General features: G+C 40.4%; 1 protein-coding gene across 2 annotated transcripts in view; it reads left to right on the forward strand.

Annotated features, from left to right (window-relative positions):
• The window catches only part of pds5b (PDS5 cohesin associated factor B), a 100468-nt gene that overhangs the window by 22826 nt on the left and 49853 nt on the right, over window positions 1-27789 (forward strand). For both annotated transcript variants that reach the window (XM_003219158.4, XM_016992609.2), the window contains exons 3-11: window positions 163-366; window positions 7239-7325; window positions 7476-7573; window positions 8445-8571; window positions 12080-12160; window positions 19094-19234; window positions 20743-20858; window positions 22148-22242; window positions 24848-24993. In XM_003219158.4, the coding sequence (XP_003219206.1) occupies window positions 163-366; window positions 7239-7325; window positions 7476-7573; window positions 8445-8571; window positions 12080-12160; window positions 19094-19234; window positions 20743-20858; window positions 22148-22242; window positions 24848-24993 (1095 nt within the window). The remainder of the gene's footprint in view (window positions 1-162; window positions 367-7238; window positions 7326-7475; window positions 7574-8444; window positions 8572-12079; window positions 12161-19093; window positions 19235-20742; window positions 20859-22147; window positions 22243-24847; window positions 24994-27789) is intronic.

The following is a 27789-nucleotide window of genomic DNA, read 5'->3' on the forward strand; positions in this document are numbered from 1 at the left end:
ATACCTGAAGGTGTAATAGAATAATTTATAGCTGTTTTTGAAATTTTATGGTGTTCTACCCTCAAATGAAAGAAAGCAAAGTCATTTACTCTCTGTAGGTTATGTATAGCATGGGCTTCTTATTTATAGAACGTTGCTTATCTTCAAACTTGCTTTTGGCAGATGGTTGTAAAAACCTTCATGGATATGGACCAGGACTCTGAAGAAGAAAAGGAGCTGTATCTAAATCTTGCTTTACATCTTGCTTCTGATTTTTTTCTAAAACATCCTGATAAAGATGTGCGTTTACTTGTAGCATGTTGTCTTGCTGATATTTTTAGAATATATGCTCCGGAAGCACCATATACTTCACCAGATAAACTTAAGGTAAGATTATGGGACTTTGTAATCTTTTTGATGAGTATGAATGATGCTATTTTATGTTTATTTCTGAGGAAATAAAAATAAGTCATTTGAATATTTTTGCCTTCTAACTTTGAATCTGAATGCTTCAAGTTTTTCAGTTATAGATGCCATATTAGGATAGGCAGAATGCAGTCTTGTGGGAGGTATGCTTTTTTTATCTAGGACCCAGAGAGCCATAAGCTAGAGCCAAGTGCAAAAGCTGCACTTAGCAGTCAAGAATTTGAAGCTTTAATCTCAGTTATTCAGCCAAAAAATACAGCCTCAAATACATCAGCAATGAGATGGGATTGTGAATAGTTTTGCTAGTGTTGTTGCTTGAAAACCAGATGTTTGTATCTTTAGCAGTTCACCCAGAAAGCTACTAATGCTAATACCATCTCCCCAAATTAATGGTAATTTTAACATGAATTAAAGAGTGTTTTCAAATGCTGATGTTCCATATTTAGACTAGCTGTTTAGTCGTGAAATGTTGTGGATCATCGAGGGCTGTTCTGTAATTTTGACTATTTCCTTTGAATTGCTAAAAATTAATAGAAATTAGAACAGCCTGCAAAAGCTTTGCTTTTTTGAATGGGTTCTAGATACTAATGCGGAAATTGGCTAGGCATGTATCATTTAAAACTGAACAGACAGATATCCATAGAAGTGAATAAGAGTTTGTTTTTTGTCTTTTGGAGTTGTAAAATAATTGTTTTTGCATGATGGAAGAAAAAAAAAGACCTTTTTAAAATAACAATAAAATAATATTTAGATGCATGCAGTTTTGTTGATTTCCATCCCCTGACCTACATAAAGTTGAAAATAGTTTGGTTTATGCTTGAATTTCAAATTTTCTTGTTTCTGCCTTAGAAAATATTATCATAATAGAAAGTGGAATCTTTATTTATACTTTTAGGACTACCACTTTATCTTGTACAGTTGGTTTTGTTCTTCATGTAGCAGTTGTGGATTATCAGAATCGCTCATAAAATAACAGCAACTTCTAGTAGTAAGGAAAAGCAAGTGTCATCTTCTGGGCAGCTGTAAGGGTAACTGAAGTTTATGGCTTTGTCAAGCAGTAGTAATTGCACAGCATGTTATATTGTAAGGATTTGGTGTTTAGAGTAGGGCTATTACCACAAGTGAGACTTGATTAGTTGTGTGGATATTGGTCTTTGCTATGCTTTCTACCAGGTGAAAGGGCTTCCCTATTGAGAATAGATAGACCTCCAGTGTTGTGTGTTTCTACCATCAAATTAAGTTTCATCTGTGTTGTTGAAGGCTTTCATGGCCGGAATCACTGGGTTGTTGTTAGTTTTCTGGGCTGTATAGCCATGTTCCAGAAGCATTTTCTACTGACATTTCACCCATATCTATGGTAGGCATCCTCAGAGGTTGTGAGGTTTCTTCGAAACTAAGCAAGGGAGGTTTATATATCTGTGGGTGGGAGAAAGAACTCTTGTCTGTTGGAGGCAAGTGTGAATGTTGTAATTAATCACCTTGATTAGCATTTAATGGCCTTGCAACTCAAGGCCTGGCTAATTCCTGCCTGGGGGAATCCTTTGCTGGGAAGTGTTAGCTAGTCCTGATAGTTTCAAGTTTGGAATTCCTCTGTTTTTAGAGTGATTTTAGAGTTTTTAAAATACTGATAGCCAGATTTGGTTCATTTTCATGGTTTCCTCCTTTCTGTTGAAATGGTCCACATGCCTGTGGATTTCAATGGCTCCTCTGTGTAGTCTGACATGGCAGTTGTTAGAGTGGTCCAGTGTTCTCAAATAATATACTGTGCCCAGGTTGGTTCATCAAGTCCTCTGCTATGGCTGACTTCTTTGGTTGAATCAGTCTGTAGTATTGGGTTGCTGTGAGTCTTTCGGGCTGTATGACCATGTTCCATGTTCCAGTCTGTAGTACCTTTCATGTTCCTTGATTCGTATTTGGGTGCTGTGTTTGATGGTCCCTGTGTTGACTTGTCCACAGCTGCATGGTATAGGGCAGACTCCTGCAGAGGTGAAAGGATCCCTCTTGTCCTTTGTTGCTGAGTGTAGCATTTATTTTCTTATTGGGTCTGTAGATAGTTTATAAGTTGTGTTTCTATGTAGGGAAGCTGTGTGTATGTATGTGTGTGTACACACACACACACACACACACACACACACGGCTGGAGTTACTTTAAAAATGTACCTGTTTCGACTTACATACAAATTTAACTTAAGAACAAACGTACAGAACCTATCTTGCTTGTAATTTGTGAACTGCCTGTAAACACAATTTATGTTAAGCCCCAGTTGTTAGCCCAGCCAATTGTTAGGCCCATTGAATCAATGGCAACTGACCATTCAGTACTGGTTCAATCAATCTACTGTAGTTTGGAGTAGAAATTGGATGTATAGTAGAGTCCCTCTTATCCAACCTTCGCTTATCCAACGATCTGTATTATCCAACGCAGTCTGCCTTTTAGTAGTCAGGGTTACCGTAGTCAATATTTTCAATATATTGCGATGTTTTGGTGATAAATTCGTAAATACCGTAATTGCTCCATCACGTTACCATGTATTGAACTCCTTTTCTGACGATTTGTTGCAAAAAATGATGTTTTGGTGCTTAATTTGTAAAATCATAACGTAATTTGACGTTTAATAGGTGTTTCCTTAATCCCTCCTCATTATCCAACATTTTAGCTTATCCAATGTCCTGCCGGCCCATTTATGTTGGATAAGCGAGACTCTACTGTAGTTCTAATCTATGTTTTTTTCTTAAGGGGGAGTTTTAAAGACTGAGTTTGTGTGTGAAGTGATGCTGAAACATTAGACTAACAATTTCTGATTTAATGATGCACTCTTTCTTTAAAAATGTGTTTGTTTTTTATCTTTATGTATTGTTTTATCATTTTAGTTCTTCCTTAACCTGCTTCTTTACTCTCAATACCCTTTCTGCTCCTGAAATGTGTCCTTACACTTTTTTTTTCATTGATTTGCATTGATCCACTTTATCTACTTGCATGGTCAAATAAGAAAACCATTCATTACAGATGGAAAGCCACCTAGTGGCTGTATCTGAAAAAAGTATAAGTTGTCTTTTTAAAAAATGCAGTCTTCATACATACTTTAGAGAAGAGTGATATTATGATGTATTTTCTACATTTAAGCACAATGTATTAGTAACACAAACCATTCTAGCTATTCTTTGTATGTGGTGAAGTGGGCAATTTTTTTTCTTAATTGAGTCATAGTAGAAGCAGTATTCATAATCTCTGCAGAAATTTTTCTTGTTGGTGTTATCATCAGAATGTCTGTGTTAATTATTTTCTGGCCAATAATAGGAAAGTTAGTGAAGAAATTGTCATTGTTCTATGTTTGCACTAAAAAAACCAAATTAAAATTTGATATTAATTGCATTTCCATTACAGTAATTCTAAGTTAGCATATAAATTAGTGTTACATTGTTACATTTATTCCTGTTTTCCTTCCATGGCCCTGTTTTCTGTTTGTTTCCTGGAAGAAAATACATCAGCTCCATTAACATTTAAAAGAAAGAAAGAAATGCACTTCAATTTCTTTCCTTTAAAAGGAAATAGTAGGTTAAAAGTAAATATAGGAAAGAATCAGGAAACAAAGCTGCTTAAGTGGCATGATAGCAGTAAAGCAAGTGGGAGTAAGGGAGCACAATTCAGAAAGAAGCTGGTTCATCTTATTCTGAAACAGTGGATATCAAAACGGTCGGTATAAACCCAACAACAAGACAATGTCTGTAAACTATCCAAAGGTCCTAAAGAGAATAATAGCCAGTCTTACCAGTCACAATAATCCATTTTCATCTCCTCCTGTCAATGGCTGAGGATCCCAGTTAGAGGATTGTTGTGTGACCAAGAAGAAGAGAACAGATGTGAGTGGGAAGGATCTAAAGTAGATACCACAGGACCTGATCGAACATTAAAATAGAAGTTGGATCAGGATTCAACAAGCGTGCCCACAATCAGCAGCAGGACACAAGATCAATGTATCTGGGTACCTGTATGCAGGCATTAGTCTGGCTATTGTATTTATATCCTATCTTATAGGAACAGAAACAACTATACACTCATATTTATGTTAATAGTGGCACCAGAGCTGGACACAGTCAGCTTTCAAGTCTGCAAAAATCAGACATGTGTCTGGTCTTTGATGTCTGTTAAAGGTAGACACATGAATAGGAACAATCTTGTATAAAAGCCCAGCTAGGAAATAGAGAAACATACACACGGGAAGTGATGGGATGGATGGGGTTTCTTTGCTATACAGTATGTGCTTAGCTTGCTATTCAGAACTAGCCTACTTAAACTTTTCCTGCACCTGTCTACAGGAGTGGTAGATATGACTTTCTTTTTTTAGCTAAAAAATTTAAATGCTTAGGTTTGCTAAACTAGTGTGGATGTTGGTTCACCCTGGAGTTGAATGTTTAAAATTCGTTCTGATTTTCTTCTACACTGTTTACTAACTATGATGACTTGATTGTTATTTATTTCATTATTTCATCATAGTCTTCTGTGCTAATCACACTGCCTTAATTATTATGGTTGATAGTACCCTCATGATACTTTTAGTAGTTATGCTTTAACTGTTGTATGATGTTCTTATTTACTAGTCATGTTATTATACTGAAACATTTGTTTTTAATTACTGCTTCATATTTTATATTACTCACTATTTTATAGTCATGTATTGTTTTTCACCATCTTGCCTGTCCTTTCAATACATTTTAAATTTGCTTTACTGTGGAATGTGCTGTTGGTTCAGAGATCGTTCACCCTGTTCATTGGAGCTATACACTAAGAGTGGCATAGAAAAAGATCTCAGAATTTTAATTGATTATCAATAACAAAGTTAAGTAATGTTCTCTAGTCTGAAAAAAATGAACTGGTACATTTTATGGCTTAAAATAAATTAAAATAAAACCAGACTTCCCTAATTCTCTTCATTAAGTGTAAGCAGCTGTCTATCAAGGGGCATGTTAGAAATGTATAAGTGACTGATGGTAGCTTGCAACTGCTTTACTGAAATTGCAAAATGAAATTAAGTTTCTGAATAGGTGCTTATCATGCATTATAGATTTTGTCAGGTACTGATTTGAACATATGTTGTACACTGTATGTTCTTGTTTAGGAATAACTTTATATTGCTACTTTGTTAGAAAATATGCACTTGATGTTTCTAATGTTGGAGTGGGGAGTCATTGTGTTATTTGCTAAATATGTCTTGCTCTGAATTTCAATTTCTTGACTTATTTGGAAGTTTACATTTGGAAATGTCCTAAGTGCCTAAACAGTTAGGTTAACAGGCATTCTAATAGTAGTTACACACATCTGGCCAGTCTTCCATGTTTTATGGCCATACTGCACATGAGTTTCAAAACCATCGGATGCTCAGATTGTCAGTATATTTCAAGTGAGGTCACACTAAAAATCTAATGGGTAAATTAGGTATGTCAATTAGGTTTGTCAATGTTGGAAATGTTCTGTGCTCCCTGCCATTTTGGCATCTGAAGTGGAGTGGAGTGACGTGAAAGTGGCCATTTTCAATAGAGGCTTATTGTGTAAGCCTCTCAAGACAGCAATCTATTCAAATTCCACAAGACTTGCAAAGGCTGCAATAAGTCCCTGTTGAAGTGTTCCCACAATGTCAGGGAATATAGAGCTTATACAGAAAAAAGGCTACCCCCCCCCCTTCCCGTTCAACCCCCAGCACACAAAATGACAGGCTCCAGACATTCTTCCAGCTTTCCCATAAAAAAGGAGGAGAGCTATCTTTGGTGGTGGAGGCTTCTTCTTTAAGCAGAAGCTGGATGGCCATGTGTCGGAGGTGCTTTGAATGCGATTTCCTGCTTCTCAGCTAGGGGTTAGACTGGATGGCCTATGAGGTCTCTTCCAGTTCTATGATTCTATGATATTCTGATTTAGGCAAAGGATGGCAATGGGATGATAGCCTCTGCTTCTTGTCACTCTCTTCGCACTGGGTCCCTAATAGATTGCTTTCTTTGCTCTTCCCCTAATTTTTTAAAAGGCTGCAGTCTCTTTCTATAATTTATATTCTTTCCCTATCTATATTTGTGTAGATGTCTTAAAATACAATTTGTTTTATAAAGATCAAGTAAAAAGAAACTATTGTAAAGAGCAAAAATCACTTAGATCACATATTAAGACACAAATAGTGCTCAATTCAGCAAATATCGTTCACTTCAAAAAGAGTCATGACATGTTAACAAAATTATTTTTCTGATCTGTATTTCTATAGATGTAGATCAGCAATGTACTTTACACTCCTCCTCATTTTAACCCTTCAAATAATCACATCCTTCCCCATTTTTAGCTCTTCCTAAATTTGATTCTGCCATGCATTTTAAAAGGAGATTAAAAGAGGTTTTTTTGTGTGTGTCAGGAGCAACTGGAGTTGCTTCTGGAGTTTTAACACCCTGGATTGTTACCCTTGACATCCACCCATCATAGCAAAACCAGTAATTTTGGCCCCCAAACCTGCCCTCAACTTTTACCTGAGACCAAATTGTACACAAGTATATAAGGTATCTAAAAATTATCAGGAGTCTGTATGATAAGCATGTTCTAAATTAGACTAGAGGAATTGAAAGCCTGATATTGTGTGTAAATAAAATTAAGTAAAATCAGTGCTGCACGATTCTTAATTATGTTCCTAATGTTTTCTGTCTTTTTATGTGCTTCAGACATTGATTGTGAGAAGAAGAGGTTAGTTAATACAAGTTATGAGTTTGCTAGTACATAGAGTAGTAATTTTGGAGCTGAATTGGATGATTATGCACTTCAGATATGCTATGTTATGTACAGTAAATTACTGTTTTCTTTGTAGGATATATTTATGTTCATAACAAGACAGTTGAAGGGGCTGGAAGATACAAAAAGTCCACAGTTCAATAGATACTTTTATTTATTGGAGGTGAGTTTAAAGTTTGTTCTGGTAACATTTATTTTGGTTTAAAAGGGTTGCTTTCATAAAGTGCCAATATCATTTAATGATCAGAGAAAAATGTCCCTCTTCACCTAGGACTATTACCGAATACCTGTTTTGTGTTTTTCTTTTATATAGAATATTGCATGGGTTAAATCTTACAACATATGCTTTGAATTAGAAGATAGCAATGAAATTTTCACGCAGTTGTACAGAACGTTATTTTCTGTAATCAAGTGAGTATATATTCTCTAATCAAATTATTAATTTTAGCATGAACTTTAGTATGATAAAACCATTCAGATTTTTTAGACATCAGCATCAAAACTGTTAGAACCAAGCTTTCTTAACAGCATAATCTCCAAGTAACATATTTTCTCCATGTTGCTCCAACATCACTTCAGTTTAGAGTAGACCTATTGAAATAAATGGGCCATTTTTATCATGACAGTTCCATTAATTTCAATGGGTCTACTCCTGCCAGGAATAACAGTGGCTTTTACAGAAAAAAATGTCAATTTATTTGAATTCACAGGCATGTTGAGAAATATGTGGTTACTGAATTGCCTCAGATGACCTAGATTTTTTCATTCATACATGTAGTGGTTTACTTAAAGTAATTAGATAAATGTCCTGTTCTCAATTATTTTCATATTTTAAGCATACAGAAACACATACATAGATATATCTAAAACATACTATGTTGCATTTGGAGGGGGGGGGGTTGTAATAGACATGCTATATTTAAATATCTGCCGAGACAATTCCCTGTGTGTGCATTATTTAATTTTGTGAGGTGTTACAGTTCCTAAGGATTTCTATACGTACTATACATCTGGTATTTTACATTGTGCTGCATTTTCCCATATGACCTAATCTTACAAAAAATTACAATGTCACTAATTTTATATTGACACATTTAGCATTTAAAATTGAGTAAATTGACTACATCACAATTGTCCAAATAAATACATAAAGATAATAATACTTTAAAGTATGCTTGTGTGGAATAGCTAAAATAAATGATTCACTAATAAAATGTCATTTAGGAAATTCATTAGTAATATATATTGTGTTAAATAAAAAAAACTGTACTTCTAATTTCAGCAATGGGCATAATCAAAAGGTTCATATGCACATGGTGGATTTGATGAGCTCCATTATTTGTGAAGGTGATACAGTATCTCAGGAGCTTTTGGATACAGTTTTAGTTAACCTAGTGCCTGCACATAAGGTGAGGATTAATCTCTTTAACATAATTAGCATTATAATTCTTGCTAATGCAAATAGAAAGCTAATTGATTATTAATGTTATAATTCAGATTAGATTGCTCAGTTATAGTAGATAGCCATGGTTTTCCATCACAACTTTCTAGAGCAGTGGTTCTCAAACTGCTTCTCTCAATGTTTTGAACTCCAGCTCCCATAATTCATATCAGCTGGTAAGCTGGCTGGGATTTCTGGCAGCTGAAGTCCAAAACACCCGGAGGAGCAGTTTGAGAAATACTGTTCTAGCGTGATATATAGAGGAGCTGTATCAGCTCAGTATTGGGACATTCCTGGTCAAACTGCAGACTGTTTATGCTTCTGTTCAACTCATGAGAAGGGAGAAAAACATTGCAATAACAACCCATGTGCTGATGACCGTCTTTCCAAGTAATAATTTGTAATGATGTAATTCAATGGGGAAACTCCGACTCCTTGGTATAATGCAGTGGTTTTCAACCTGTGAGTCCCCAGATGTTTTGGCCTTCAATTCCCAGAAATCCTAACAGCTGATAAACTGGTTGGGATTTCTGGGAGTTGTAGGCCCAAACACCTGGGGACCCACAGGTTGATAACCACTGGTATAGTGCTTCCTACGTCCCAAACAGGGGGCATCTTTATATCTCAATTCACATGGGTAAGTCCCCTGCATTGTCTGTGCTGAGAACATGAATGTGGAGGAGTAAACTAAAACAGAAGCTCTCAACCAAGTGTGAAAGTCCACAAATGAAAGCATTTTGCTCCATTCAGCCTTTCCTTGAATGGAGAGAGGATGAAGCCAACTGCTATCTCAACTCTGCTTTCAAGTGCACCTCTTGAATCCCAGGCACTTGCAAGGTTATCTTCTTATCAACATGTTCTTGTCACCACCATTTCCTGCCCAGGGATTCTGCTTTTTTGCTTGTATTTTTGCTGCTGTTTTTCCCCAAGAGGGACTCAATTCCTTCCCTTATGATGTACTCAGGAAAATTTCTTTTTCCTCCCCACTTTGCCCAGGTCACCTAATGCTGCTACTGCTGCGGGTGTTCCTTAATTGGCAAGGTCCTGGGCTTGTGCTGCTGTTCCAACACATTTTCTCTTTCTGGCAGTGTTGGTATGCTCCCAGGTAGCAGGAGAGCCATAACGTGCACAAGAGCTAGTGGTAGTCACTGTGTGCTGTGTAGCCATGGCTCTGGAGGAGACTTGTAGGCTAACAGGTAGCCTAGGGAGCCAAAGTAGCATGCCACTGCTGCCAGAGCCAGAGAAGGAGCTGGAAAAGGAATGTGAGCATGGAGCCTCGCCAGTTGAACAGGGGATAATAGCAACAAGTGAGATGGGAGGCAGGCTGTGCAAAGGGGGAGGGTTCTCTCAGCTGCTTACTCTTGAGTGATCTACCTCCTTGCTCTGAACAGCCCAGAAGGAAAGAAGCTTAGTAAATCCTGGTACCCTGCTATAAGCATTGGCCCCCTCCTGGTTTGTTTGCCATGGTGGGGAAGCACCAAAGAGCTGTCACCATTTTTCTGAGTTGACATTACAAGACACCAGTAGCAGTTTCATGGGAGACAGAAGTGTCACATTGGCCCATTTATAAATTGACTTAGATTTTTTGTCTAAAAAGTGTATCAAACTTCTTAGGAAAGAGAAGAAATGTAGTACAGGACTCAACATATCTTATATACGGTGTGTTGAGTCCTGTACTACATTTCTCCTCTTTCCTGAGAAAATTGAATATGTGATAGGGCAAATAAATTAATGTATTCTGCCAGTGTCTCCTTGATTGGTCATGATGATAAAGATTGGATTTCATTTTTCCTTTAGATTGCATGTTGGAGTTTTTTTTTCTACTTGGTAGCTGCCTTGGCTATTTCATGTTAATTTTCCCAAGTTTCCCAAGCCATGCAGTTATCTGCTTCAGGTGCTCTACATGCAAGGGACTACAAAATCTAGAGCACCTGAAGCAGATAATTGCTTGGCTTGGAGAAGACATTTAGTCATGTAACATCTTGCAAACTAACATGATTGTTATAGCATAAGCATTCATAAACATAATCTCATGCAAGACTATCATTTTACATTTCCTTTCATTTGGAAACATGACACTGTAAAATATGAGAATATTTCTTTTTTTTGGCACTATTAAGTCTTGTACAACAGCATTCAGTGACAAAATTGTATCCTGACTTTTTATAGGATGAATGAAGTAAAATCAAAATTAAAAAAACAAATTTCTAATTTTTATATTTTGGTGCCTCATGAACAAGAATAAATGCTAATCCGTTGCTATAACAACTAAATATTGGTTTCCAACTAAGTAAAGCTGTTACACAACCTAGAAACATAATCCAAAACCTTTGGACATGCAGTCCACATACAGTGCAGATTTATATTTGTTTACATAGAAGTCATATTTCCTTTAGATTCTCCCTCTCAAAATTCACATTTTGAAGACTCCACAAACTACACATTTTGAAGACTAAAATGAAATCATATGCATTCAACATATTAGAAGTTAAGACTATTAAGTATTTGTAATATTCTGTCAGCAAGAGTTGATAGTTACAGTTAGAAATAACATTTCACAATAACTGGAGATTAAATGTCTGCATTGTTTGCTTTTTGTTGAAAACATCCTTAATTTGAGAACTGAACACATTATAGACCTGAAATAAATTGGAAAGCATAAAATAGGAATACAAGATCGGTCAATACATTACTATGGCTAGCAGGTAATTTGCATAGTAATGTATCCTGGATTATAGCATTTGATGTGATATCCTGGCCCTTGGCTCCAGCGTATACGATATCATATAGTAATAAATTTATTTATTTATTTATTTATTTCCCTCATTTCGATCCCGCCCTTCCCACCTGAAGGGACTCAGACATTACTTTGTCATAAATTATTCCGCACATTATTAATATATAGAGTTACTCTTTAACTCAGTCTGTTTACTAGGTAGTTATTATTCAGTTGTAAAGATAATTAGTCTTGCCTGAGCAGAAAGTACTTCTGTTTGCTTAGTGAATGCAACTTCTTTTCCTCAATCAACTGAATCTTCATAGCCTATCCAAAGGACCCCCGAACTTTCAAAAGCAGCTTTTTAGTGAAAAACAGGGGCAAAAGTGGATTGGGAGAGCTGGGTGCATTAATCTGCAATATGTTTGGTTTTAGATAGTCTTTGTTGGAATTTACCTTTTAAGTATATATTTTAATGTTTGTGAGTATCACAGATTTCATTTTTAAATTACTATACTTATATCCAGATTTAATTTTGAATTAGTTTACAGTATTAAGGGCTTACTATAATTGAAATTAAAAGCTACATTTTGCAGAGGTATATTTCTATGTGTAATTACAACTCTAATCAAAGCAACATGCAGATTATCTTCAAAATTACCTTTGAGAATTTGAAAGGCCAATTGCTTTGATTCATTTACTACTAGTGGAGGTAAAATCTCAAGCAAGTGGCAATATTCTTTTCTTTCTAAATTTTCAGAACTTAAACAAGCAAGCATATGACTTGGCAAAGGCTTTATTGAAGAGAACAGCCCAAGCTATAGAGCCATACATTACTAATGTAAGTGAAAAATGTTACCATTTAAACTTATGTAGATGAAACAAAGTAAGATGTATAAAATTTACAAAGTCTTGATCTTTTTGCAGTGATGGAGGGGGAGACATCCTGTCGTGGGTTGATCAACCCAAGACAGGATGCTACTGCCTCTCATCACTGAAAAGAAACATTTCACAGGTAAGTAAGACCAATGTTCCTTTTGGTTTGGTTTTATGGTATGAGAGAAGTATTTTCAGAAAGCACTATAGATCCATAAGGTTGCTGTTCTGATCATAAAATGTGGGAGAGTAGTGTTACTTTTTCTTTGTGTACTCTGTGAATGCACACTAATGGAGAAGGCTGCGCCTGCGCAGGCTCCAACGGATACTCTTCCAAGCTAAAGTTTGAAATTTGGCGGTAACCCCGCCCCTCTTCCCGGAGGGTATAAAGGGCGCCCTCCGCGCCCGCTCTCCAGTTCCTTTTTTTCCGCCGCAAAGCTCACTTCGGACTCTTCGTTCTTATGTCAACCACGCGTTTTAAACGGTGCACTCAGTGTGCCGCTAAGATTCCAGATTCCGACGGCCACGCTAAGTGCCTTTTCTGCCTTGGCGAAAGCCACGTCGTCGGTACCTGCCGTTTTTGCCTGGCCTTTACAGCTCAGGCCAGAAGAAATAGAGCTGCGAGACTCCGTGCAGCTCTTTACGAAAAAACTCTTGCTCCTGAGGCTTCCACTTCCACCTCGGCCTCGATGGCGTCCAGGCCTGCTCCGTCGGTATCATCTAAAACCTCGAAAACCTCGAGACCGCGACCGACCAAACCGCCCTGCACGGTGACCACCGCTACGGTATCCACCCGGTCGGGCAAGATGGGCCCTTCATCAACTTCGAGTTCGGTGGCTTCGGCCATTTCCACTCGATCCCGCCTGGCTTCGCCGCCATCTTCTTCCGCCATGAAGATTGCCTTCAAGAGGGCTCAGGAGGAATCCAGACGGGCTCAATCTGACTCGGCAGCTGAGTGCCCGATTCCCCCGACGCCGGGAAAATCGCTGAGGGTCGCGTCGAAACAACCCCCAGCAAAGAAACGAATGATCCAGAGGTGGTCCTCCTCAGCGTCTTCGAAGAAGGACGTCCCCTCCTCTGGGCCTTCCTCTAGGAGATCCTCTCCTATCCAACCAGCACAACGCCTCCGCTCCTCTTCCTCTCCTCATGGTCAGTCCTCGGATGCGGACGCTCAAGCCTCCCCCGACCGGTCGGTCAGGACAGTTATTAAGGCTCCCCAGCCGGCACCATCTCGTCTTCCGGCTCGACAAGAACTCTTTCCCCCGGCTCAAACACCTGAGAGGGGTAGACAGATGACGCGCTTAGCCCGCGCCGCCCAGGCCTCCGCGTCCAAAGGCGTTCCTCCACAGCCGGCTCTCCCTGCTCCTGAGGTAATACCTCATCAGGACTCTGTGCTTGTTTCTCCTCCCCGGTCCCCTCAAGGGCCCGAGGAGGATGACCCCGATATCGAACGCCCCGAGTCGATACTCTCCGCCTCCGTTGTCTCTCTCGGTCTCGACCTCTCCCCGCCTCACGACGCCTACGAGGTCGACCCACCTTCCCCGACGGATAATATTCGGGCTTTCTCCGACCAGATGGTCAGAATGGCAGACGCTCTGGGGATGAAAATTAAACAAACTTCAAAGGCCGTTACCGACCCCGTTTTCAAGAGGGTTCAAGCCCAAGCCCCGCCAGCCACCTTGCTGCCTTTTCTTCCATACCTCCTGGACGTCATCCAGGCATCTTGGAAGACTCCATCTTCGATACCTCCAACCTCTAAGAAAATAGAGGCCTGGTACCGAACCGATGACGAAGCCTTGGAATGGCTCAAGCATCACCCTGACCCAAACTCCATGGTGGTAAAGGCCTCCCAATCGTCGGGTCGACACTCCAACTCCCCTGCCGACAGAGAGGGCAAACGCTTCGATGCTGTAGGCCGCAAGCTGTACTCCAGTGCTCTCCTCCTTTGCCGTATGGCAAACTACGGGGCCTGCATGGGCGCTTATCAACAGATCCTCTGGGAGAAAGCCCAACCCTTCTTCGCCAAGCTTTCTGACGAAGACCGGTCAGTCCTTTCGACCCTCCAACAGGAGGCGGACTCTCTCGCACACCACCAAATTCAAATGGCTAAGCATACCGGTGATACCGCCGGAAAAATGATTGCCCACGCGGTCGCGATCAGACGGCATGCATGGCTTCGGTCCTCAGGACTCTCTTCTTCCTCTCGACAAGTGATCGAAGACCTTCCTTTCGACACCCAGGGCCTTTTCAATTCTGGCATTGATGACAAACTTAAGTCCAATCACGACTTCAAGATTCTCGCAACAAAGTGCGGGACCGATCAACCTCAGGCTCAGCGGACCCGATGGTTCCCGCAACGGTACTGTCGCTACCCTCAGCCTTTTCGTCACCAGCCGTTTCGACGCTCGTCGAGCTCGAGTCACCACAGTCATCAGCAACAACCTCGCCGCCAGCACCAGGTCCCGAAAGGTCGGGGCAAAGGTCCTGCAGCTATGCCACAACCCCAACGACGGGCCTGACGCCCACTCTCTCGGGGATCTTTCTATCTCCACTACTACTGCCGCTACCATGCCGTTCCTAGGCCCCGACCAGATCCTTCCTCTCTGTTCTTTTCTCGACCGCCTAGCTCCTTTCTACCGCGAATGGGAGTCTATCACCTCAGATGCCTGGGTTCTTCGCATTGTCAGAGACGGCTATGCCTTGGAATTCGAAACTTTGCCACCCACGGGTCACATCCTCCACACCGACCCTTCACCGGAAATATGCGCCGAGGTCGACTCCCTTCTGGCGAAGGGCGCAATCCAGCCTTCTCCTTCCGAGCAGGACACTCGAGGTTTCTTCTTGAGATACTTTACGGTTCCCAAGCGGGGCGGAGGTCTTCGGCCTATCCTCGACCTACGGACTCTAAACCTCTTCATTCTGCCTTCAAAATTTCAAATGGTTTCAGTGGCCTCCATCCTCCCGATGCTCCGACACGGAGACTACTTCGCCTCTATAGACTTACGCGACGCGTATTTCCACGTCTCGGTGCGTCGATCCCACAGACGCTTCCTTTCCTTCAAGCTCCTGGGACACTCTTACCAGTTCACAGTTCTCCCTTTCGGCCTCGTCACGGCCCCAAGGGTCTTTACAAAGGTGGTCGCCGTGGTGGCAGCGCACCTCAGGAAACAGGGCATTATGGTCTTTCCTTATCTGGACGATTGGATGATTGTCGCGTCCGACCCCTCATCCCTTCAAAACCACGTCTCACAGACTCTTTCTCTCCTGCAACGGCTGGGCCTTCGGTTGAATGTCTCAAAGTCTCAACTCCTCCCAACCACAGAGATCCGCTTCATTGGAGCTCTCTTCAACTCCATCACGGAAACCGCCTCCCTACCGAAGGACAGGTTCCTAGCCCTTCAACAGCACCTTTCTCTCCTCCTCCGCAACCGCAGGATCCGAGCCCACGCGGTCCAAGTTCTTCTGGGTCACATGGCCTCCACGGTCATGGTTACCCCTTTCGCCAGATTACGTCTCAGATCTCTCCAAAGATGGTTTATAGACTCTTTCAAACCCCATCGGCATCCACGTTCGCCTCTCCCTTCGTTGGTGGCAGGACCCAGCGAACGTTTGTGTGGGACTTCCCTTCCATCCCTCCCTACCGTCAGTCACCATCACGACCGACGCCTCCAATTTTGCGTGGGGAGCCCACATGTCGTACCTCACTGTCAGGGACCTGTGGTCCACCCAAGAAAGGTCTCACCACATAAACTTTCTAGAACTGTTATCAATCTTCAAAGCCCTCCGGGCGTTTGCTCGCTTTCTTCCCCACAAGTCTGTTCTAATCCAAACGGACAACGTAGTAGCCATGTACTACATCAACAAACAAGGGGGTACGGGCTCGAGAAAACTCATGGCTCTCTCGATGGACATTTGGCTATGGTGCATAGCGAGACACATAACTCTGTCGGCAGTTCACCTTCCGGGGGCTCAAAACACTCTAGCAGACTCTCTAAGCAGAATAACGACCTCCCCCCACGAGTGGCGTCTCGATCCCGAGATCCTGAAATCCGTCTTCGACGATTAGGGCTGGCCAGCTCTGGACCTTTTTGCCTCCCCCTCGAACGCTCAACTTCCTCGCTTCGGAGTGAGACTACCTCCAAACTCGACTCCGGGCTGTCTCGGAGACGCGTTTCTCCTCGACTGGACTCTCGAACCCGTCTATCTTTTTCCTCCCTTCCCTCTCATCTCGAGAGTAATAGAGAGACTCTATCTAACACCGACATCGGCCATCCTGATCGCCCCTGCATGGCCACGCCAGCCGTGGTATCCCACGCTACTCCGGATGTGTGCGGATCCTCCCCGCACTCTCCCAACTCTCCCTCATCTACTATCTTCGCAGAAGGGACAGGTCCTCCACCCCAACGTCCCGTCCCTACACCTGACTGCCTGGAGGATACTTCCTTAAATTCTCTCCACCCAGACCTGCAGGCGATCCTTCGCGCCGCTCACAAACCGGCCACATCGAAGGCCTATGCTTACAAGCTGGCAAAATTCCAAACTTTCCTTCGGGACCGACGCGTCGATCCCGCCTCTACTTCGATCCCGCTGGTCATGGACTTCCTACTTTCCCTTGCGGATCGTCAACTTTCTCTGGCCTCGATAAAATCCTATCTCGCTGCTCTCTCCTGGCATTTCCAACGTCAGGGACAACCCTCTCTCTTTTCTAACAACCTCATTAAGACCTTCCTTCGAGGTTACAACAACTTGCACCCTCCAGTTCAACCTCCGACTCCCGGATGGAGCCTCGAACTCGTCCTTTCTCAACTAGCTTCAGCTCCCTTCGAACCTATGGCCTCTGCAGACCTTCACCTTCTCTCTTGGAAGACTGCCTTCCTTATCGCTATCACCTCTGCGCGCAGGCCTTCGGAACTGGCTGCTCTCCGGGTGGACGAACCCTATCTCCGTTTCCACCACGACAGGGCTGTCCTTCGCCCGGACATCACCTTCCTACCTAAGGTGGTCTCTGCTTTTCACCTGAACCAGGACATAATACTTCCTGCTTTCTTCCCTAATCCTTCTTCTTCTCTGGAACGGAAACTCCATCTCCTCGATGTCAGGAGAGCCCTCCTTTTCTACAAGGACAGGACTAAGGACATACGTAAGTCACCTAGACTGTTTGTGGCTTACGCTACCCATAAACTGGGCGAACCACTTTCTTCCCAAAGACTCTCACACTGGATTGCTCAGACCATCGAGCTCGCTTATCAGCTGGCCAAACGCCAACCCCCCTCTTCGATCCGCCCTAGATCTACGAGGGGCCTTTCCACCTCTACGGCCTTCCTGAGGGGCGTCCCTCTCGACTCCATCTGTCGAGCGGCTATCTGGTCCACTCCATCCACCTTTGTTTCACACTACAGGATGGACTCAAAGAACCTCAAGGACTCGGCCTTTGCCAGGTCCGTCCTTTCCTCCTGCCTTACCTAATGTTGTTGCCTTACTCAAAACCAGTTTTCGGGTTTATCCTTCTTACAGGCTGACCATTGTCATCCACCCCCGTTTGTAATCGATGTGCTCAGGGATTCTTTAACGTAGTGCTTGTGTACTATACTTACCCACTGCACTGAAATGTATTTTTTTGAATACTTCTCCCTCTGTTTTCAGAGAATGAGTTTATGCCTACCTCTGTATTTTCTTACAGACTATTGCTCACTTACAATGTTGTGATTGTGTTCTGGATCCTAACAACAAGGATCGGTTTTTTTTGCACTATATGCTATTGCATCGCTTCTTTGACCGTTGCATTTGCTTGTTTTTGCACCTTGTGCTCAATAAATGTGTTGTTTGGACACTAGACTGGTTATCGGGTTTGCTATCCCACCTACCTACACCTCAGCTTGCTAGTCTCCATTAGTGTGCATTCACAGAGTACACGAAGAAAAAGGACAGGTTGCTTACCTGTAACCGTGTTTCTTCGAGTGTACTCTGTGAATTCACACAATCCCGCCCTTCCTTCCCCACATGCAAACCTCTCCCTTTCTCGCTGCCTTTGCGGCGTAGGAACTGGAGAGCGGGCGCGGAGGGCGCCCTTTATACCCTCCGGGAAGAGGGGCGGGGTTACCGCCAAATTTCAAACTTTAGCTTGGAAGAGTATCCGTTGGAGCCTGCGCAGGCGCAGCCTTCTCCATTAGTGTGAATTCACAGAGTACACTCGAAGAAACACGGTTACAGGTAAGCAACCTGTCCATATGCAGCTATGAGTATATTGGAAGAAAGTCAGGATATAAGAAGTAGCTATATCTCTGTCTGAAGATATAGCTGACATCACCATTATTTTTCTAGATCCAAAGAAACAACAGCAAATTGCATCAACTGATGGATGTATTTTGGTTCCTGGCTACATTGGTTTGAAGTGGGCACAGTTGATGACTAACTTTCTTCCACAATTTAATGGAGAGGCTTTCTTTAGTGTTGAGAACATAGGATTGGATCCAGACTTAATCGTGCTTAGAAGATCTGTTGCAACCATTGGATTATTAATGGCTAATTTATTATCCATTTGTTTTACTGAGTCGCCACTAATCTTGGCAAGACTAAGGCTGGATGCAACTGATAAGGCCCAAGACAAGTCCCATTGAACAACATTGGACACTTTTTTTGAGTAAACAGACACTAGATTTTTGGGAAAGATATCCCTCCCCCAGTTAATTTATCTTATGGCCAGTTTACGCAATATTGTTTTGTCACAAAAGTGTTCTGCTTTCTTATATATACGACTGTATTGGAAAAATATTAACATGCTGATTGGGTGGTTTACATGGTCTTGTTCTGTTATTTTCCTCCCCAAAATTAAGACATGCTAAGAGAGACTGAATATTTGTTTACATTCTGCAACTAATATATATTGTTTGTCTTTCAGTTCTTTAATCAAGTACTTATGTTAGGAAAAACTTCTATCAGTGATCTCTCCGAGCATGTTTTTGACTTAATTCTGGAGCTGTATAATATTGATAGCCATCTTTTACTCTCAGTTTTGCCACAGCTTGAATTTAAACTTAAGGTAAGTATTCCTTCAGCTGTCTAGATTTAGCTTAAAGGGCGGGTAACTTCCATTATCTTGCAAAGGAGAAGCAGCTCAACTTTTACTTAAGAATATCCATGTGCCTTAGTGAACATAGTGCATCATCTTCTCTTGATGAGCATCCCTTGTAATGTTTTCTTTCTTCTAGTTGTTCATATCTATCCAAGTATACTCCAGTACTATTGCGTTCTCAACACAGCATGCAAAGAGCAGAGCAGGATTTTTATAACAAGTATAAAACAAGTCTTCTGGGTTTTGTAGTGAAAGGTGTGTGCTGAGTTGTCCAAGTGAAATCATGAAAACAGTTCATGTTACAGAGTGCATTAAGAATCTGACATTCTGTGCTAGATAAAAGGATAGTGATGTTAGTTAGTAGGGACTTTAGTTACATTAGCATGTAATGTAATTAATTACACTGTCTGATGGGATTTAGTCTTCACTAGGATTCAGATACGCAAAGGAATTATTAAGATGGTCCACCCCAGACAGTTGATGGATTTGCATATTATTATGATAGCTTTTGAGGAGTTGCTTGCTGTCTCAGCTTGGCTGAAATTCTAGTCAACCTATAGAATGAAGAAATGACCAGGGCATGTACACATTTATTTATTTATTTAAAACATTTATATTCTGCCCTTCTTACCCCAAAGGGGATTTAGGGCGGAGCATAAACATATATACAGCAAACCTTTATTTATTAATTTATTTTATATACTACTTTTCTCCCCCAGAGGGACCCAACATTCAATGCTGAAAAATAAACCATAAATATACATAAACATTAAAATCAGTTATCTTTACATTAAACCATTATTTATTTTTATTATTATTATGGAGCTAGTTTCCAAAAGGTACTAAATCCATTTGAACAAATTCTACAATAATCTAAATAAAATGTGAAGAGGATATGTGTTCCTTTGCTATAAAATACAATTTTCCAAGCCCTGTACCAAAATAATCCATTTTGATAGTTCTCGTCTGTACATAATATTCTGTTCTTAACAATGTGCTGCCATTTGCAATTCATTTTTTTTATTTGGTATGTTTTGGAAACAAACTCCACAAATAAGCTTACCTGTATCCCACTTGAAAGAACAAAATGAGATGCACAGAATCAAAAACAAATCTGTGCCTAGACAGAGGGCTTGGAATAATATAAAATAACTGTTGTGCTGTTTAAAGGGACAGCTTAATCATATAAAAACGGTATAATGTATAAGTGAATGATATATAAGATTGAGAAATCTAATTTACTTATTAGATTATGTTAGAGGATCACGTTTATTATACCCATTTATAAAATGATTTTGTGTTGTTCATCTTCATGACTGTTGGTTACATGTTCCCACCTTAGAATTTTAGGTTGACAAATAATTATATATTAATGTACTTTATAAAAATAGAAAATTGCTTTGTTTGAAGGATGTTTTTGATTTTTTTCCCTATATAAGTGCATACATTTACGTAACATGCTTTTTGTTTTCTAGAGTAATGATAATGAAGAACGCTTGCAGGTTGTCAAATTATTAGCAAAAATGTTTGGGGCAAAGGACTCAGAATTGGCAGCACAAAACAAACCACTTTGGCAATGTTACTTGGGGAGGTAAATAATGTTACGTCCTTTCCTGTAATCATTAAAATTTAATTTTATATACCCTATTCAGAATTTTAGATTTTATTTTCACTTTTAATGTAAGAATGAACCAAAGATGTGTCTGAATTTTCTTGTGGTGCTTATGCTGAAATTGAACTGAGCTAGAGCAATTATTATGATTCCATAGAATCAACAGTTGTAAACCACCTCATTTAAATCAAAGTAGTTTCCAACTGTAGTGTTTATTGTAATTCTTGGATGGGTTTTTTTTTTTGGATGAGGGAATGCCAGACTCTAATAAAATACAAAGTATCAAATTTTTTTCATACTTTTAAATTTCTTTTTGGATTCGATAAATACTTAACAATGGTGGGGTTTTCAAAGACTCAGCAGTTCAAACATACCCATGAGATTTGAATTAACTTCATGGTATGATGTAAACATTGCTGTAAAAGAAATGCACACATAATAGATCTGTTGTTTATTCAAAGTAAGAAAACAGGGCTATAGTTCATAATTTATCCAAACAAAATCAAGTTAAAATACTGATATATTCTAGTATTACATTTTTAAATACTTGAATGTTAACAGCTAAGACTGATTTATCTGATATAAGTTTGGCAACATATTAAAATAGTAGCAATGTGTTTAGCCATAACTTTTGCATATAAGTTATGGTATTTATTTATCATTGTTCCTGATATTTCAAGTATGTTATGTTATAGCATGATGCATAATAGGCATGCATCTGTTTTTATTTGTGGGACATTTACTAGTCGCTACCTTTTAAACTAATGGGCAAGGAGCTCCAGATATCAGAAAATTTATATGATGGTGATGGCAAAAGGTGAATTTACAGTGTTCAGAGACTACTATTTGATGTAATGGTTTGTATCCAGTTTTAGTGCAAGATTTCTGAGTGAGAAAAATATCTGAGATTGAATTTTCAATTGCATTAGGATAGTATGCTGTACCGTCTCTTGATGATTTATTTTATTTATTGGATTTATATAGACCTTCCTCTCACAATGGGACATATTCCCAGAATGGGATTCTTGCACTGGTCTCTATATGAGTTTCTTCAAAATCCCTGCTCTATACAGCGTTTTACAAGTTCTTATTAACCTGTACTGTTGTATTTTGGAATTCAGCATGTATCTCTGGATCCAACCCTGTGAACATACCAATCTCAATTTCATAGAATCATATTTAATGAGAGATAGCTATGGCATCTGAATGGCAATTGAAATGGGAGATGACATGGAAGTGGTAAAGATGTACTTCGTTTCATTAAACAGGTTTAATGATATCCATGTACCTATCCGCCTCGAATGTGTGAAATTTGCCAGTCACTGCCTTATGAACCATCCAGATCTTGCAAAAGATTTAACAGGTATCAGTTCATTTCAGTTTGTTAATTATGATAAAATAGTTCCTGTATTTTTTTAGTTGTTTAACAAATTTAGAGTGATGTGTTATGGTTGTTATCATATGGTTATCATAGTTAATTTTAGAATGCCTAATAGATTACTATTGATCAGTCTCCCCCCCCCCCCCTGTATACATACATACATACATACATACATACATGAGAGAGATAGAAAGATGCAGATATTCCCTTTTCATGTAGTTACTGGGTTCTACATCTGAAGGGATGTCCTTGCTTGGGTTAATAACAAAATAGAATTATGGTCTTATTTTTTATCTGGGAATATTTATTATGGTATTTTGACTACTGCTTGTTTGTGCACACCATTGTTAAAACTTTATGCCTCCTCATACTTGTAAGAGAGAGATTGTCCACACTGGGTTTAATGAGATTGAAAACAATTATACTGTATTATGCTTGGTGACAGAGGAGTGAGCTGCTGGTTGCTATCCACCCATCCCGCCTCACCTTCCTTCAGTTTTTATAGTCTTTGTGTTGCCTTTCAGAGTAATCCTTCAGTGCCCTTCCCAGTCATCCTGATTCTTTCCCTAACCATGCAAGCTACCTGAACAGCTTCCTCAGCTCTGGCAGGCTCAGTTCCTCAGCCTGGATTTGGGCAGCCACCTGTCTATTTATAGCCACTTCTCAATCTCTAACAGCTAAGAAGTCTGGAGGAGAAAGGCAGATGAAGTATGTGCGTGTGTTAGAGGGGGGTGTCAGGAAGAGAGAAAATATAATTTACTCCAACTTTTGGTAAAGAAAATCTTCAGGGTGACCTCTTGGTGTATGTGTGGGGGGGAGCCCCTGGTCTTCCTTTTCCCCCTCCAATTTGTCACCAGGAGCAGAGATTGCACCCACCCTTAGAAACAGCCATACTCATACAGACCCTTCAATTTAAAATCTTCCCTGGAAAAGCATTCACTTATGATCTACATGTTGAGCCTCCTCTTTTGAAATACTTGAGATCAGAGATGTTTCATATTTCAGTTTTTTTCAAATTTTGAAATGCCTGTATTTGCATCTGTGTACATACATATTACATACGTATGTAGATACATACATACATTGAATGAGAGATGGGGGAAAGGTGGTTAATGACATATTCAGCACTCACTGAGTTTTTTCCTCACACATCCCTGCTCCATCACTGTCAAAATATTGATGGGAGGAAGAGAAGAGGGAGAAGGTGGGGGAACAAGGACTGCTTGAGGAAAAACATATGTGCCTAAATCCCCTTTCCTCAAAAGTGAAAGCAGGTGCTGATGACAAAAAGCTTTGGTTTTTGGAAATTTAGAGATGTTTAGTTTTCCAGGTAAGGGAGTCTAGAAGAAATTGTATCCTTACGTCCTTTGTTATACACCACTAAGTTTAACTCTAAACTAATGTATATAGTATGTCAACATCCATAATCTAGGCCTCAAAACTTGCTCTACATTTATACATGAACTTATACATGGGAATATATGATATGCCCAGTGAAACAAGGATGTTACCTTCCAAATATTAAGAAAAATATGAATAAAAACTAATTTTCTCTAGTAGAGACTACAGGCAGTCCCCAAGTTATAAACAAGACAGGTTCTATATGTTTGTTCTTTAGTTAAATTTGTATGTAAGTCAGAAAAGGTACATTTTTAAAGTGTAACTCCAGCCGTGTGTGCGCGCATGTATGTAAGCAATGGATTTCTGTCTGTGCCTCTGTTCAGAAGATTTCACCTCACTTTCTGTCCCCGTGATAATTGGATTTTGAAAAAAAAATGGCTTGTTGTGGAAACAAATATTGGTGATAAAGTTTCAATAGAAACACCTTTCCCCCATGATAACTCTTTCAGGAGTGAAATTTCCCTTCCTAAGGGTAGATTTCTCTCACGTTCTGTTGTCTCACTCCTGTTGTTAACTATGAGTCATTTGTAATTTGGATGTTTGTAACTCGGAGACTGCCTGTAGTTTTTGTTTTCTCATTTAAATTGCTTTTCATATTTTGTTTATCCATGTTATTGAACTAGGAAATTTTAAATAAATATCTATTTTTATAGGCTTGTAAGAACATGGGTAGTGTTATTTTTGTGTGTATTCCATCATGCATAAAGTGATGATTATGCACTGTGGTGATGAATTTTTGAACTGCACTTTATTAGTTTACAATACATTAGAACAAGTGACCACTTGCAAAATCGGCAAATTATAGAGCTATAAACCTAAAGATTTATTGGGAGAGAGCAGAGAAGATATGATACTGTGCTTTTACTTTGTTGCTTTATTGTGCATCTGGGAACATCCCCTAGAACAGAAAAATCCTGTTGTGGTTTTTTGATCTCTCAAATATTACTGGACAGGAAAACTTCCAAATGAATGAATTATATGCTGATAGGAATGAAAATGTTTGTTTAACATCTCTTAAATAGCTAACATTAACATTAAGAGGGAATAAGATATAGCTGTAGTAGTGTCTCTTATAATACATACTTTTGTATTCCATTACCTGTTATCAGTATCTCACGTCTATATGAGATTAGAAATATTTGACATTGTGGCCTGAGGTTTTAATTACAATGTCTTTTCTGTACAGAATATCTTAAAGTGAGATCTCATGACCCTGAAGAAGCTATTAGGCATGATGTTATTGTATCAATAGTTACTGCTGCTAAGAAAGATCTCTTGCTTGTCAATGATCACCTGCTTAACTTTGTGAGGGAGCGAACACTTGACAAACGAGTAAGTCATTATGCTTGTCAGTTACTCAGACTGTTATTTCAAAAATTCTTTACTGTTAAAATATTTCACAAAAGAATTGTCCAACTGTATAGCAACATTTTGTTATTGTCAGCCTCACTGATACAGTTTGATGTTTCTCAGACCCCGGGGTTCCACAATCATTTTGATATAGTAATATAATGGAATTTCTTTGCTTTTGCAAAAAAAAAAAAGTGAAACACCTTCAAATTTTGTGTGCAGCTATCTTCATGAGCTGAAGTTGGTTTGCAACTCAGATTAAAATAAAATAAACCTGAAAGACAATCAGTATAAAAGCAGTATCAGTACAAATCAGTACAGCACTAATTTAAATACGTTTTTAAACATGATAATGGCAATAAAAATGAGGTACTTTTCTATCAAAACACTCTTCTGCCACAATCTATTCATACATTTACATACACATACATTTTGTTCTACAATCTATTCATAGCCAAAAACCTTTTCTAAATTAAAAGGGAAGCAGGGCGTGCATTAGCCTAACTTCCTATGGAAGTGAGTTACAGCTCACATATCTTGTTTGAATGGTCCTGGACAAAGAGAAAGGTCTCCCTTAAAAATCGTAGAACTTGTGTAGTACATATAAGTGGATAGGGTCTTTCACATAGTTTGCTCCAGACTCTGGCCGCAAGTTCTAATGTATAAATGAGCTCTAAGTCCAAGATACTGAGCACTATGTAAATACAAAATATTTGAATTTTGGCAGAAAACTTAAATCAGCAAAACAGTCTGGAATTTGTTGTATGAGTCAGTTGTTGATAGAAGTTTTTTTAGTGCCATTCTTGCTGTAAGTCTTCCTCAGTAAGTCTCTTTATCAGCGTTGTACATCTTTTTGCCCATGTTTGACAAAATTAATCCAGTTCAGTCTGGCAGATTTCAGTTGGGCTGGGGTTTGGATTTTCAGATTTTGTTTTTTAAATTACACCAGCATTTGTGCCAATTAAAATCATTCCACTTCTAGTTTGTATCTTAATAACATGTGGAAAAGTCAAGGGTGAGTGGTGAATACACTGTATTCTTCCAGATCTATAGTAATTAAAAGCAGCCCAACATAGGATCTTTTGACATCTGAACAAATTCTAAAGTTAGAACCAATATCTAAATCCATTATTTCAGTGTCACAAGCCTGGTCCCAGACCACATTTCAGAGGGAATCTGAAACACTTTTTGTTCATAGAACCTTAAGTAATATTTTTATTTTTTCTAATAAATGAAAATAGACACAAATGTGTGTCTTCTTAATTCTTCTTCGTGGTGTCTGTGAAATCGCACATATGGGTTTCCCTTTGCGCTTGCACAATGTAGTTCGGAACCTTCTAGAACTTTTCTATTGAAATGTTTTGATAGTAGCCTCACCCACTCTCCCAGAGAGTATATATGCCCAAAGGCGGGGCTACAGCCAAACCTCTCTTTTTCCACGCTGACTGTAGCTAGGAATCTTTGGTTTGTGCCTTTTTTTTACTTTTCTCTAACAGTTTCTGAATTCACTGGACTTTGTTTTTGCTATCTTTCTCTATTCCTGATTCTGTGTGCTGTGTTTATTATACCTGGGGGAGGGCAATGTGGCTCGGGCCTCTGCCATTTGCCAGGCCTTTACCCCTCAGGCAAGGCATACGAGATAATCCATTTTAAAAGTGCACTTCTATGAGCAATCTTTGGTACCAATGGCAGTGCGCCCGGCCAAGTGCTTGGCTCCAGACCATTCTGCCCTGGAGGGCATGCCCCTGCAAGAATTGGGCCCTCTCCACCCTCCCATGGGTCGGAAGGCCTGGGGCAAGAAGCTTTAACACCAATGGCAGTGCGCCTGGCTGAGCGCCCAGCGCCAGACCGTTCTGCCCTCGAGGGCATGCCCCTGCAAGGATTGGGCCTTCTCCACCCTCCCATGGGTTGGAAGGCTCGGGGCAGCGGGAAGAAACCCCTGTGCGGAAGCAGGGACCCCCGCAAGAGCCAGCTGCACATGCGGCAAAACGGGCTGATGTGCCATGCCCCCCAACGCCACTGGCAAAGCTGAGGGAAGCGAAGAAGAAGTGCAGAAAAGCAAGTCACTGGCTGGTGAAAGATCTAAGAGCTCCTCCCTCCCGGAGTGGTAAGTAGCCCAAATGCCCACATACCACCAGCAGCGTTGCCCGTTTCAGCGGCCTACGATGCAACAACTCACCTCTGCCGAGTCCCAGCAACACCAGGGCCTCTCCCCCAGCAACACCAGAGCCTCAGGAACATGGCTGCTGACCACATGGCAGAACCCATACAGGCAGCTCCATTGTAGCTTGGTGAAGAGCGCCCGTGCTCGCCCCCTGCAGCCTCAGGGGGAATATACCATCCCATCTCCATATGGAGAGGAAAAGTGGGATAGGAATAAACATAATAATAATTATTATAACATCAACAACAACAATAACAACAACAGCTACTGTCCCGATCTCACTACAGGGGCCGCTCACTGTCACTCTATTCTCTGTGCCTTTTCAACTTCAGCCACAGTGGACATCAGGCTTCCAGGCTTCCAGGCCCAGAAATCCATCCAGGGGAGCTCACTATTTGCCAGGGTCTCCTCCTCCTGACCTTTGCTATTTCCACTATGGGGAATGCAGGCGTCCACACCACCTTTATTATCATGGGGATTATGGACATTGCTGTTGCCATGCATGCCACCAAGACTATGGACACTATGAGCAATATGCTCCTCTCTTTTGATCCCTCCCCGATCAGTCACAGTGTCGCCCTCTGTCACTACCAGTGCTCAAGCATCAGTGACCC

The sequence above is a fragment of the Anolis carolinensis genome, chromosome 3, assembly GCF_035594765.1.
Source record: "Anolis carolinensis isolate JA03-04 chromosome 3, rAnoCar3.1.pri, whole genome shotgun sequence".
Lineage (NCBI taxonomy): Eukaryota > Metazoa > Chordata > Lepidosauria > Squamata > Dactyloidae > Anolis > Anolis carolinensis.